General features: G+C 47.8%; 4 protein-coding genes across 4 annotated transcripts; all 4 read left to right on the top strand.

Moving 5' to 3' along the window:
* Positions 1 to 1,701: 1,701 nt before the first annotated feature.
* Positions 1,702 to 2,577, top strand: ARB_05946 (uncharacterized protein; the record flags this gene model as incomplete). The annotated part of the gene is made up of 1 exon (XM_003015589.1): positions 1,702 to 2,577. One exon carries the CDS (start codon positions 1,702 to 1,704, stop codon positions 2,575 to 2,577), a length of 876 nt encoding a protein of 291 aa, XP_003015635.1.
* Positions 2,578 to 8,529: 5,952 nt separating this feature from the next.
* Positions 8,530 to 9,084, top strand: ARB_05945 (uncharacterized protein; the record flags this gene model as incomplete). Its single annotated transcript, XM_003015588.1, has 1 exon — positions 8,530 to 9,084. One exon carries the CDS (start codon positions 8,530 to 8,532, stop codon positions 9,082 to 9,084), a length of 555 nt encoding a protein of 184 aa, XP_003015634.1.
* Positions 9,085 to 11,319: 2,235 nt separating this feature from the next.
* On the top strand, positions 11,320 to 12,523 carry ARB_05944 (uncharacterized protein; the record flags this gene model as incomplete). The annotated part of the gene is made up of 3 exons (XM_003015587.1): positions 11,320 to 11,575; positions 11,652 to 11,891; positions 11,949 to 12,523. The coding sequence occupies 3 exons, from the start codon at positions 11,320 to 11,322 to the stop codon at positions 12,521 to 12,523; spliced, it is 1,071 nt and encodes a 356-aa protein (XP_003015633.1).
* Positions 12,524 to 13,035: 512 nt separating this feature from the next.
* Positions 13,036 to 13,878, top strand: ARB_05943 (RNA polymerase II mediator complex component Med8, putative; the record flags this gene model as incomplete). Its single annotated transcript, XM_003015586.1, has 2 exons — positions 13,036 to 13,160; positions 13,239 to 13,878. The coding sequence occupies 2 exons, from the start codon at positions 13,036 to 13,038 to the stop codon at positions 13,876 to 13,878; spliced, it is 765 nt and encodes a 254-aa protein (XP_003015632.1).
* Between the last annotated feature and the right edge of the window lie 242 nt (positions 13,879 to 14,120).

Here is a 14,120-nt window from a genome sequence, read left to right as displayed (position 1 = left end):
TTTTTTGGGGGCCAGAGGGAATTGAAACACAGCACCGACAGAAGGGAAATGGCAAAAAGCTGGAGGCCAAAAGCGAGATAAACTGGCAGTGCTGATTGGCCTCGATGTCTAGCCGCCAGCAAGGGCTCCACAGCTTCAGCCAGGCCAAATCTCTGCCATCCTTTATCCCTTGGTGTGTGCCGGGCTACCACACCACGGTTGACGTCAAAAAGTCCCTTTTGGGCCGTTCAACAAGTACTCTATACTGCGGTACTTGAAGTACTTGTCTACCGGCATGGCGAGAACAGCTGATATTTGTTCTTTTCTCGACAAAAACGCCTACGCCACCAACCGGATGCTGAGCCTCCTTGAACGCCTTATTCAGGCAGCCAGAGACGAAAAGGCCGGGTCTGGGGCAGACCTGTCCTCTGTACTCCAGCCCCGTCCATTTGCATGACGCCTTCAAGCAGATCCTGGCCCCGAAACCAGTTGTGCATAAACAACTTTTCATCACTGAGTCTTGATATGCCCTAGCCCCATGCAGGGTGATTTATGAGTACTCACGGAGATGAAAAGCCTCTGACTTCTGATCAAGCGTTTCCCTTCCCTGGCTGTCAACTCTCAGTGTCATGGGCGACTCGCCCGCTTAAGCTAAAGACAACGCCAGCGATATGCTAGTTATACGCTACGTATGTATGTATGTACTCCATACACCCGCATCTATAGCCCTGACGGGTGTGGGATAATATACATACATACGTAGCTCTTGATGTACTTCCTGTGGAGCATACTTTTGGACCCTGCTTCTTCTCCCTTGCTTCCTTGACATCTTTCCTGTTTCCCTAGCAAGCGCGAGGCTCGTAGCCTAGAGCATAGCGTTATGACTGGGGAATATATACTTCGTCGGTGACATACCAAAGGCACCCCCCTCCCTTTCAACTCAGAGGGAGCCGCGTCTACGATAACGTCAATAGGCTTAGTTATCTCTTTCTTCCCTTCTTCTTTATCCGGCTGTTACTCCTTTTCTTTTTCTTTACCTTCTACTCTCTCTCATCTCTTTTACTTTGGTACATTCTTGGGAGCAAACACCGTCTTATGTCGTGAAACAACCATTCCCGACGCCAAAGGAATAGCAGAATTTCCTTCATGGGCTTGCGTTGATACAGGACTCACCGTCCTTTATTTCTTACACCGTCAAACAGCTTCGGGCCGTATCTTCTCCCCACGGCCCTTTCGGCGACGTAGGAAGTATTGACTTGCTTGACTACCACGCCTCCCACCACCCGGCGCCAGTTCCGGCTTGTCAATCTTACCCAGTGCTTTTACGTGTTACCTGTGTACATTGCTTTCCCACCTCAAGGTCCCCAGTCCCCGGTGCTTGGTTGGTCTTTTACGCCTCTTTCCCGGCCCTGGTTGTTGGTTTTATAAGTTTCGTTGGCTGACGGTAGCCTGGAGATCTTCCCGTCCTTTCATATACGTCCTCCTGCCCCAGTCATCGGTCACTGGTCGTCGCGGTTTACTTCTACTTGTCTACTCTCTGTCTGGACTAGCACGGATGTTGCCCTTCGCTTCTCATTACATGATGTGATGTACGCTTGCTGAGCACTGCTTAGCTGTTTTATTATTTCCATAAACACCTCTTTATTTTCTCTCGCCCTTTGAAAGTTTCAAATTTTATACCACCTTCAGCGAGGAGCTGCACCGTCTATTAACAATATAACAATGTCTTGGGTGCGGTGTTGCCTGGATAGGCCAATATTGAAGCGGAGGTCGCAGAAAGCACCCAGACCACTCGATGAACGATTTGGAGATCCCGCGATCAGTGGCCCTATGGAAGGCGGATGGAATCAAATATCACCGTCAGCAGACGCTAAGGAAACAGGCTTTCCATCGACAAATGGCATATCCGAGCAACCTGCTAGGAGCTCCGGGGGAGACCTCGTACGGACCCGTTCGAAGCCCTGGAGATATTCCCCTCGTGGTTTCGGGTCTCGAAAAAATAATGAGCTGCTAGATTCTAGGAAAGGAGGTAAGGAGGATTCGTCAATGATTTCAACAACGAGGGACAAAGCCGACTTTGTCTACAAACCTGCCAGTGGTGAATTCCTGAAGACTATGGCCGAGCTAGGGAAGCCGAAGAATGGACGTTATTCTTCTGAAATGACCCGTTCCGTTGTTAACAATCGCCATACCTCATTGCAAAGCAATAGCTCTTTAGAGCCAACACTTCCTGGAGAGATCCCACGACACCCATTCCATCAAGACTTCTCGACACGCAGTCAGTCTCCTGCTAATCAAACCCTTTCCAACAAGTCCTCCAGCCCAACAGAACATTACTTTGACCAGCGAACTCCGGCTACAAACCACAGCACGTCAGCGCGAAACTCATCTGCTAGGGATGAAGACTGCAGCAGCTATGTGTCTCCAATGGACGTCGAGAAATCTCCTCGATCTATAATATCAGACACCGCCGCTGTGCCAACATATTTACCTTCCAACCCTGCTCCATCAGAACAAAGCCGAAGGAAACGAAAGGCCAAACAAAAGCGAGTGGTGACTTCTGAAATGGTACCCTCCACGAACGACCTTTTTGGCTGAAGAATCAATTTTCCGGGGGCCGATCGAGGGGAACATGTCGATTTCGGATTTCTTTAATTTCACGACTCCCATGAAAATCGCTACAATAAGGCTTTCCCAAAAGCCTCTTTGACGACAAACGGCCTGTTGCGATCCGGTTTACTCTTTTCCATCTTTTACCATTACTTAACCCACGGTGCTAAAATTGATGCAAGATGTCCTATACTGGCAAACTTCTCTCCTTTGACGTTGCTTTTCTTATGGACCGCTTGGGTTGTTATTTATTGGCGGGAAATTAGGTGTTTCGGGGATGCCTTTCTTGGGGAAATACCTTTCATTCTTCCTATTATTTTCTATGGTTTCTTATGTATCGGATATATCAACGCAAGCTACACACATATGTCGTCTTAACGCTGAATACGTACATACACGTCTTGATGAACCGCTATTGGCGCAACTTAGGCCCATCAATCGAATGCCCATAATGGAACTTTAATGATTAGCTCAAGCTCATGAGAGAGCTTTGAACTCCCTAGGTCTACCCTGACTCCCCACCTTCTAAGCATGGGGTAAGTTGTGGTGATGGTGCTGTCTGTGGTACGGAACATCACCGTGACTCGGGTGACCTTCAAGTTAGTCGTGCAAGACATGCATACTCCAAATGACACAGGACCGGATGCTCTGTACCCTCGGCTGGAAGAAGCGGGCTGTACATGTGCAATCAACCCCAACCATCAAGGTAGGGGAGGTTGCGTCCAGCATGCTGGCAAGCATTATGTATGTGTATGGATGTATGGGTGCACTTGGTAAGCATGCTATATAATAATATATCAAGACAGGGGACTCACAACATATCGGGCGTTTAGTAAAGCAGCCCTGCATCTTCTATTGGATTCACTATCACCTGACGGGGCGGAACAGGCCCGTTTGAAATCACCTTCAATTGCCGGAAGACATGGATTAGCAACAAATCAGATCTTTGGCTATACGAATTTCCTCCGTGGCTCCCTTTGAACCATGTCTGGAAGGAGGATGTGCGAATGGTCGTAAGAATATGATTCGTCAAGTCGTCATTCAGACATTTCTTTTCATACATCGCCAGCACCCAGGGTTCCCCAGGATAAAGAGCAAGAAGGCAAGAAGCCTGGAAAATACGTAGTGGCAGGCCTGCAGTGGGTGGAAATTCCCACGTATAGCGGTTATTCATCGGGGGAGCAAAAGACAAAAATGGAAAAGAGAGGAAACTGGACCGGGTAACATGGATTTCAAGCCAGACAGGGGTAGTTGGACCAATCCTTTCGTGCATGACAGGTTGAGTCACCTTGTAGCACGAGATACCGTAACACTTGCGAGAGTGTACCGATAAGCAAGCAGTAGCTATCTAATATGTATGGAGTAACAATAGTGTTGTTCCCGTTAGACATAGCTAATCATCTGCTGGCACAGAGAGGCGGCAGGAGCCACGATAGCCTCTCGTGACCTGATTTTGGGAAGCAGTACTTTACCGCTCTGCTCAACAAGTAGTGCAACAACGAAATGTGTGGAACTGAGGGGGATTTGGACTGGGATAAAAGGGGCGAACCAAACTGTCGGGACAATCATGGCGATTTCTTTGGATGACCAGTCCTTGTTGGGCATGCTCGTTTCTTTTTCGCTCAGACGGAAATCCGAGGGAAAGCTTCAGCTTGACAGGGTTGGGGAAAATCATGAATTCTCGGTACTTTCAAATACCTCCCATATTATTCTGCGTCTTTTAACTATCCCTGCCAGTAGCTGAGAGACAGACGAGAGGTTGGAAGCCACAAGCTCTTGGAGCTAGAGAGGATGGCGAAACGTCCTTTTGCAGTACACAGGTTTTGGCAGGAGGAAGATGATTTTGAATATGGAGACGTTCCCTGTATCATGATCACCACGAGAACCGACAGTTGTAAATCATCGATATGCAGGGTCAAACTCACAGGCCATCCCTACCCGTTTGCTCTTTGACCTCCTGACCCCCATCTCCATCCGTTGGTCCTGGCGCAATCGACGCGAACATTTCTATAAGGAATCCCACCAGCTAGCTTAGCCGTCTGCGTGCCTTTCGCGGGATAAGGCGACAGGCTAATCGATATTCCTTGCCAAATATAACATTTGGAGTTCCAGTAAAATGGTCCAGCCTTCGCCCCCTTGGGAGCTTATCGATTTCTGCGCCTTGATGACCAGATATCAATGATACCCAATCACCTTTCACCCCTCACCAAGGTTAGGGGATCTTCCCAAGGAGAATTCACCGGCTTCTTTGCGTACTGTTGAATCTCCTGGAATTTAGACACGTCCTCCTGTAGGGATTTGGTGATACCCCTGTAGATGCAAAATAACTGATGCTTCACTCGATCTTTGGAAACCCCATGGCAGTGGTCCAGTGTATCAAGGACGAAGGTGTCCATTAGCTCGACTATTTTCCGCCCCCGCGTCTGCCCACGCCGGATTTTTTGAATTATAGCCAGGGGCCCGTTATGGTTATGTGTTGAGGGGAACCCTGCTCAGCGGTAGCGAGCATGTTAGCCGTTACATTCATATGGGTGACCACTCTCAAAACCAGCAGATAAGCTTGTTTTTGCCCAGGGGATGTGAATGACACTCTAAATACCGCAGGCTGGACATCAACTGGCAAAGCAGGAGAGAACGAGCATCCAATATAATCCTCTCATGATGCAAGCCCCTGAGCTTCTCTCCATGCATCCGTTGGGTTCGAGTTGTTGTTGCAGGATGTTAACAGTTTGATATCAGGCAAAAACAAGGTGTGCGGGTCAATAACTAGCCAATCATATCCAAGAAAAGAAATTCGCCAATAGCTTTGTTTATGTATATTGGGATACGACTAGCTATTGGTTCATATATAGAAATTATATTATTGGTCGAAATATGCTTAGTAATATTGAGAACATCAACTGCAAGGAAGGAAAAGAACAACGACAACAACAAGATAGCGCATGTGAAGCGCACGATACAAGCCGAATGCCATCATTAACCCTGATATACCTTCATCAAGGGCAGAAACTGGGCTGCTCTTGACTTTGCGCTCTCCATCTCTGCCGTTGAACGGTTTTATACCCCACGCGAATCTAATGCCGCATATTAGGGTAATTAGGGTAGTTGGCCTCGGGCTGCATAGCAAAAGAGGCTAATGAATGACTATGCAAGGCAACCCGGAGTACCGAAACAGCCTTTACTGGCTATCCCGTGTGCCTTATCTTAGGATCAATGATTGCAGTTATAGAGGATGAACTATCTAGCTCGTGCGGACCGACAGATACACCCCAGAAGGCTCTGTGAGATATGGGAATTTCCCAGAAATGAAGGGAGCTGTGATTCCCCTGAATACCCTGGCGGGAGACTATTGTGATATGCTAGCATTTCTGGCAATCAGGCATCCTGCCAATGAGACGTTGCGATTCCACCAGACAACTAATGACCGCAATGTCTGTACAATTCGTACTTTATACCCGGATGAAGGGAAAAATAGGTGTTTAAAACGTCATTCTTCTCTCAGGCCGCTTCATTTTTATACTATTTAGTTCCCACGACCTTTATTTTCTACCTACCGACGGACTCATCGTCGGTCAACTGCGCTATTGACTGCAAATCTTTTTGTCGCTCTATGTCTTTATGAGATACGGGTTATTATCTCCCTATTGTAGGAGAGGTAAACCCATGCCCTGCAGCATTTCAGCAGCAGGTTGAAAAGCTACCACCACAACAAGATGCTATGGAAAATACAGTCAATGTGACTTTTGGGTTGCGCCATGCAAAATCTTGAACTCTGGTTAAGAACTAATTAGGCTCGGCCCGTTCCGGTTCCAGTTTATCTTGGGAAGAAAAATTATTGAGTGCTATTTACAAGGAGCGACGTTTTGCCTGGAGCTTATCGCGAAAATCATGAGGCTCAACGCCTTCGGTGTCATTGCATCCGTAGTACTGGGAATTGGGAATCAAGTATTGACTGGCACGCAGGGAGACGCGCAGTTCCCCCAAGAGATGCAAAGTGTCCATGGTGATCAATAATTAGTATCTCTACCAGATTTGGGCTAACTGTCAACGACGGGCTCTCATCAGATACCATCATCTCCGAGCAAGATTTTCCTATTACGGGATCACATACAGCAGAGAGTGAAGAACTGAAAATGATAGTAGTCCCGCCAAAAAGAAGGACAGATCACAGATTTGGCATCATTGCTAGCAATGATGTAAGTGATCGTTCAAAAAAGATACATTGAATTGGTATATAACAACAGCGATGCGAAGCCAGCGTTTGACCATCTCTGTGACAGGATTTCAAGTCGAAAAAGAGGTGTGATTCTGCGCGTAATGCTTTTTGGATGTACATCCTGATTTACCTTGCCAGGGAGAAACTCAAAACGGTAAGTCGTACGACAAAAGAGCTTAGTCGGATAACTACTTCACCTGTACAGAGCACCTCCAATTTTTACAAGGACGTGTGGAGTTTGGCACAACACCGTGACATATTAATATCTCCCTTCGCACCTACAACCACGACCACAGCCTCGCTGGATCATAAACTTCACTGCGCCGTGCTATCGAATATGCTCCCCTGCTCAAGCCAGGCTTTCGGCAGTCCCGGCCCTCCGGTACTGGGCGCAGGTCCAACTCCCAGCACAAACATTCTTCAAGACCTGGTTAAGGCCAATTACTTATCTGACATTTCATCTCCGGCTGCAGATCGATTTCTTCACTTCGATTCCCCAGTAAGGAAATCCAAAAAAGGGAAATTCTCTCTGGTTATGCGTGTCAACCATGGACATGGCTGGCTTGCAGCAACCAAACTCGGGCTGCAGACTACCTGCGTTGTGACTCCGAAAATCGGTAAGGTGGCACAGAGTGTACATTAGTTAGGCCCGTTTGTCTGGCCCGTTTGCCCCCAAAAATGACCATGTTGGCAGCTAGCTGGCCAACTATTCACCGGATTGCCGGGAGTCTCGTTGGCCGTACCAATCATGTACTCCGTCGGCAATGCTCCCTAAGTGGAAATATTCCAGAACACCAGCTCTCTCTGTGACTAGTTGAGTGAATCCGGCGCCGCCCGGAGTAACTACATGCAGAGTCTGTCAAACCGAGTTGCTTTTTCCACAGATAAACGAGGGAGGATGACGATTTTGGCAATTTACATGACAATCGTCTCCTGTTGTGTGAGTAATGTCTGTATAGTTATCCTTCATGGAATGCAGCTTTGGCAGATCTTCAAACTCCTTTTTCTCACTACCTGGTTTAACTAACTAACCAGTGACCTTTGGCTCGGTGCAAAGGGCTACGCCGCGTAAGGCCAGAGTTTCTAGAAATATTCGGTTGCCCAAATATTCTCAACATGCAAGTGTATTGCACACTCGTTGTCTGTTGGTTGGGGCTGTTCGATGGTTACCACGACTCGGAATACGATTGGAAGGTTATACTGATCTCGCCCCCAAACTACACAAGCTAAACATGCATTCCCGGATTGACACCATCGCTGTTGGGCCTTTCACAACCTCTCTCCATCCGTCTGATGACATTCTTTCTTATTCCACGTTTTCCTACCCCCTTTTGATTGGGATATAAGATGCGCTTGTGCCCATGGCTGTCGAGCAATCCTCTCGCATTCTCACTAACATCCGCGGGCTCGAAGCTGACAAGACAATGTGTTTTTGCGCTGAAATTCCTATATATGCGATTCTATGATGCGACGAACCCTGGTTTTTGTCCAAGCAGCAGCCATACCCATTATTTTCTGTCTACAAGCCATATCTGCAAGGCCCTTAGGCCTTTCTAGGCGGTCGGGCATAGATTCCTCATATACCCTCCGCTCAATCAAAGACCAGCCAAAAAGGGAGAAAGGAGTTATTGATCTCGAGAAGAAGGTAAAGCTTCTAATAGGGCTGTGTGCGGGATTCGGAGGCCTCCTGTGTATGTCCTACTGTAATTTTCCCTTTATCAGGAATGATTCATGCTCACTTGTCTCGTGCAACAGTTATATCTCTTATTTTATATCTGATTATTCACCAAAAAATGTGGTACCGAAAGCTATTTTGGCGCGAAAAGGCCAGCCAGCGAGGCGAGAATAATGGAGCTTCACCATCGACTCACCCTGATTTCCCTTGTCATCCTCTTTACCGGGAAGGGATTCGAGCAGCGAGTACCCAAACCAGCCCCAAGCTGCCTGAGGCACAAACTCCTACTCCATCAACCCCTTTCAGATACCACCCTTACCATCCCCAACCACCAAATGCATATTACCAGCCTGTAGAGGTTTACAGAACGCTCATGCTACCTGACGAAATACTGGAAACGCATGCCGGCCAGGCTCATGGCTCCAGAACCGATCGTTCGGCTGCAAAGGGTCCCCAGGACGAACTCTCTGCTACACCACACAACCGCCCAGATGCTGCTGAAGCTGCTCCTCACCCAGTTCCTATCACGCATCCAGCTCAACTCCCGATTCATAGCCCACAGCCGCGTCGTATGGGGCTGCCTGTGAGCCCCAAGCTCCAGTAACAAGCTACTCTCGTGCATAAAGTTGACTCTTTCATGATTATATGTATACCCAAGTACTTTCTCTTTATATATTAATGATGTAACTGCTTTTATGTTGGTCTATGGGCTGCGTCTTTGAACGCCTCGTCTTTCATTCTCCTTTTGTTCCAGGAGTTATCATTCCCGATTTTGTCCATAGTTTACTATTCCTTTCATAATATACCCTAAGAATATTCGTTAAAACACATGGTAAACAGGAAATATTTTCTAATACAAGTGTATTCCACCTTTATCTGCCGAATATTGAACCACGTTAATGTGTTGTATCTTGTTCAGTAGTTACCCTCGCAGTAACCCGTCATGGATATCAACGGTCCTGTAGCAGCCAAGTTTGAGTACTCGACTATACATAGGCAGTGTCCTTCTGCCCATGGTCGCATCTCCTAGGGTATAATCTCTTCTGTAATCGCACGGCTCGCCGGCTTCTCAGTCGAAAGTCAAAGAGGAGGCGAACAAGGATGGAGCTGCATCTACGCGCCGTGCTATTTAGCATGAAGTATAAAATTGGGAGACGCCTGGCCGCCACAGGAGAAGATGGACATCCCAAGAGCATGGCTCCCAATCACAGCTCCCACCCATTGAGGCAATGGTAACAGTTCTGCCAGAGTAATCCGTGTTCTCTCCATGGGATTTTCATTTTCGCCCTTCCTGCCCGTCCTCATGTACGGGGCTGTTGAGGGAGAAGAAGTTGCATTTTTTAGGGGGCCGTAGAAGAAAGCCTAGCCACTTAGTTAACTACTTACGTAATCCAGGGGCTTAACTAGAGCGACGTCAAAAAGTTGAACTTCATCCTTTCTACTCCGTACTCCGTGTCAACAACAGAATGAAGGGCGGAATGAAAACGGCCCTTTTGTACTCTGTACAGCGGCGGGAGCGAGAGGAGTCATGATTCTGGGCTTGGAAGGTCGATGGCGGCCGGTAGACGAGCTCACGACTAGCCGGCTTTTACGAGAATCGCACAACATTGTACCGAACGAATGAGGTATCGCAGAAGGATGGGCCGCCTCAGGGACCCCTTGTTCGAGGCAGCACTTGAGTTAGCGCCCAGCGAAGAGGCCAATCATCGCTGGACTGGGCCTCGCTACTCTTCTTCCCTGTCTGGCGCTCGCGAGGGTCGAGGATCTCGTCTAGAAGAACGGCCATAGTGAAAAAAGCCAGCAGTTGTGAGGTTGCATCCGAACAGAGGACAGAGATGGCCACAAGCCGCAGAGACATCGCAAAGGCCTAGGACACCTAGGACAGAGAGAGCGCGCTCTGTGATGCCTCCGTTCTGTTTTAGAAACAAAATCGGGGTATGGCGGAGCGAGGACAAGACCTCCCGTCAGATGGTGGCTTATATGGGCCATGGGCGGATGAGCGTCCAGTGGATCCCGCATCATGCATTGCATCTCAAGCTCTGTCCAATGGCACTCAACGGACAGGGATACATCACATCCTATCACACTCTGTATCACCGCCCCAGGGCGGCCGGGCCAACTCGAAAGCTGACAGATTGGCCGGCATCGACCAGACCCAACCATGTTGGCTGGGGGGAGGGAAGGGCCTCTCCTGCAAGGGATCAATCTGTTTACCCTCCTCCCTTGTGATGACAATTCGTCTTGTCCCTTTCTTTGACCTCTTCATGCATGTTCTTGCGGAAACCATTCTCCCTGCATACTCTTGAAGTATGGTTGCTTTTTCCCTTGTCCTTTCTTCATCAAATGTCGAATAGTTCATAAGCTGGGACTCGAACGCTTTGTTCGACTTCCTTCGTTTTCCCCGTCTCTTGTCGGCCCTTCCACCCCAGAGTGTGCCCGTTACGCACCGTTAGTCCTGCTTGTTTACTGATCTCAAGAGACTCATCGTGAGACGTTTTGCGGAGTACATACCACCAGAAGCACTTTGTGGTTTGTGCTTCCCCGCCCTTCCGTTTGAGACACCCGGGAGGCTGCGTGCTGATGCGACCGATTTCAGGGCCAATATACAACTTGGGAAGTCTGCTCTACTTACTGGTGACCCCCCAAAAGAGATAAAGAACACAGCAATAAGTCGATACAGACATTCTTTATGTCAACGTGACAGAAAAGGGATATCACTCGGATGGTTTTATACGGATAGAGAGGTTTTGCCAATCCGTCGGATGCATACAAACTCTTACCGGACTCGAATTCTTTGTCAACTGGAGTTTTTTTTCGCGATAGCGCGCTACGCTCTGCCATGTTGCTCTCCATACTTGTGCTGTATACCCTTCTACTGCAAGAGGTTTCAGCAGTCCGCTTCACACCATTTTCACCATGCGCCGATGTGTGTGGCGGCATGATAGCGAACACCACTCACAAGGAGATTAAGTGCCATGATGATGAATTTGAGTCCACAGCCGAGGGACGTCGTTTCCGTGACTGCGTGTCATGCGAACTGCAAAGTACATTTTATGATGTGCCTCACGACGAATCTGATGTTAAATGGGGTTTATGTATGAAGCTCCATTCCGATATAACCGTGCGAAATGAATTAGACTTGTGGGTGGCTAACATGCAAGTAATTTCTAGATAACCTGCGATTTGCCTTTTCCACTTGTATCTACGGCATCCCCGCGGTGAAACAGTCATTATCAACTCCATGTCAGGTTACCTGTCAAGGTCTATCTGAGTCTATCATATACAAACTAACGGAGCCTATCGGAAGGAACCTCTATGATTTTTGTGGGATATCGACATTCTCTGATAAGGATATCACCGATTGCACCATCTGCTACTCCCTGACTGAGAATGAAAAGTTCCTTGCCAACTGTAAGTCCATCAAGCTGCAACCAAGGTTGGAATTATACTGACAAATCGGCCTTTTAGTCCTCGAGGCTTTCCGCGAAGGATGCCGCGCCAGAGTCCCCGCGGGGGACAAGTTTTTTATCGAGCCCAATAGGATCTTCAACAAGTTGGCCTTACCCGCCGACCAAGATCCACAACTCCCGGGCAAGAATACGGGCCGCTCGAGGAAAAATTTGATTCTCATCATTGTTTTACCAATCATTGGATTCTTATTATTCGGTGCGGCTCTATCCGTGGGTTGCTTCTTCTTTATCCGCAACCGTCGCCGAAGATCCAGGAGGGAGAGTCAATCGAGTAGTCTGCATGAAAGATGGAATGATACCTCCATCATGACTCCATCGCACAATGGCCTTCACAAGTATTGGGGAGGCGAGCAAACTCCGCAGCCACAGCACCCATATGATCCCAGTATGGCACAATCTTATAACCACTCATACTACGGCCCAGATCAACAGGATGTCAAGTATCCCTCTGAGGCTCATATGATGACCTCCCTCGCCCCTCAAACAACCCAACATGCCACCGATGGCGACCGAAAAGTCCCAATACTATCTGCAGCACCACCTCCACGGAAATCTCTAACGAACAATAGATAGAAGCGCCTGGAGATTGCTGATGCCTATTCCCTCCATTTAGATTCTTCTATATCTACCTTCTTCTAGCTCAAGTTACTTCACCCCTACCCCGACTTTGGCTCCTCCACCTATTTTATGATACCCTTGTATTTATGTCTCATGTCAAGCGTGTTCCGCAGGGCCTAACTCGCCTACTCTCCCCTATTTCTTTCTTGTTCTTTGTTCCGCTATATGGAAAACAGTATTGGTCATTTTGGGACATATGGAGTCTATACTATACTGGGGTATTTAAGCATAATGAAAATTTCCTTGATGAATACTAGCCTTATATTTTCTCAATGGTAGTGAAATAGACTATCTACGTAGGATCTAAATATGCTTTGTGGTAGTTAACTGCCAGCTCCAGCTCCTTATCGATAAGACCTGATGGGTTGAGTTTACACTGTTTTCGCGCTCGCAGAAACTCCATTGAGCTGGCCAAACCGCAATCGCATCTGTTAAATACGCCTACACACAACTCAGGCAGGATTACAATGGCGTCCCTAACTCAAGAGCAGCTGAAAGTCATTGAACAAACGCGGCAACGGCTCGTTAACCTGACCCAGTCACTGGGATCTCTAGTCAACAATATCTCGCAGAGCCAGCCACTCCCAGCTTGGTGAGCAGCATTGACATTTCCCAAAGAGCCCGGGAAACATACAACAAGAGACTCAAAACTAATCCCCATATCTACCAGGTCATCACTTCAGTCACAAGCTACAATAATATCGAACAACCTGCTTACCATATCCCAGCTGCTTCATGAACACCGCGACCTGTTCTCGTCCCTGGTTGTGTATCCAACACCCGCGTTCCCCGGCAGGACAGAATCCTCTATACTCAACCAACTTATGCGAACAAAACTGGAACCCCGGGTAGAAGATTGGCTAGCACACGGGCGATCGGTGGGAAAAGAAGCTCTTGAACAATCAAGTGGTGATCACCAGCAACTTACAGCTGGCAATATTTCAACATCTGAAAGCGGTGCTAATACACAGCGGTTATCGGGAGAAGACTTACAGGCTTTGTGGGAATGGGCACCGATTGAGGCCAACATGGAAGCTAGAAGGAGAAATTGGGGCGGCGATTATACTATCGAAGAGAAGGAAGCCGGTTTAAACAACGTGATTACAGGCTTAACTAGAAAATTAAATGAGAATGTCGAGGGGGCGGCTGGACGAGACCTTGACGAATCTGAGGACGAGGATGAAGTGATGGAGGGTGCTGGAGAGGAGGTGAAGCCTGGTGCCGGCCTTCCATCTAGGGATAATACTACCATGCCGCTGGATGATTTCTTCCGATATATGATGACAGGCGCAGAGCCACGACCACGTTGAGAAAATAATGTTTTTTATAAAAATTGGCTTTTCAAAAATACCAAGATTAACGGGAATATGGCAGTTAAGCATAACCGCTTCAAAAAGAAGACAAAGATAGCAGTCATTAATTAAACTGGGAGACAACCAGGACGGGAGACACCGAATTGCTCAACTTTACTTCCAAAATCGAAACAAGCCGCAACATAGAAGAATAAACATTAACTATTATTTTTGTCATTAGATAAAACCAACCCAATACT

The sequence above is a fragment of the Trichophyton benhamiae genome (genome assembly GCF_000151125.1).
Source record: "Trichophyton benhamiae CBS 112371 chromosome Unknown Abenha-G-c-322p01.r1, whole genome shotgun sequence".
NCBI lineage: Eukaryota > Fungi > Ascomycota > Eurotiomycetes > Onygenales > Arthrodermataceae > Trichophyton > Trichophyton benhamiae.
This window is presented reverse-complemented; position numbering and strand designations above follow the sequence as displayed.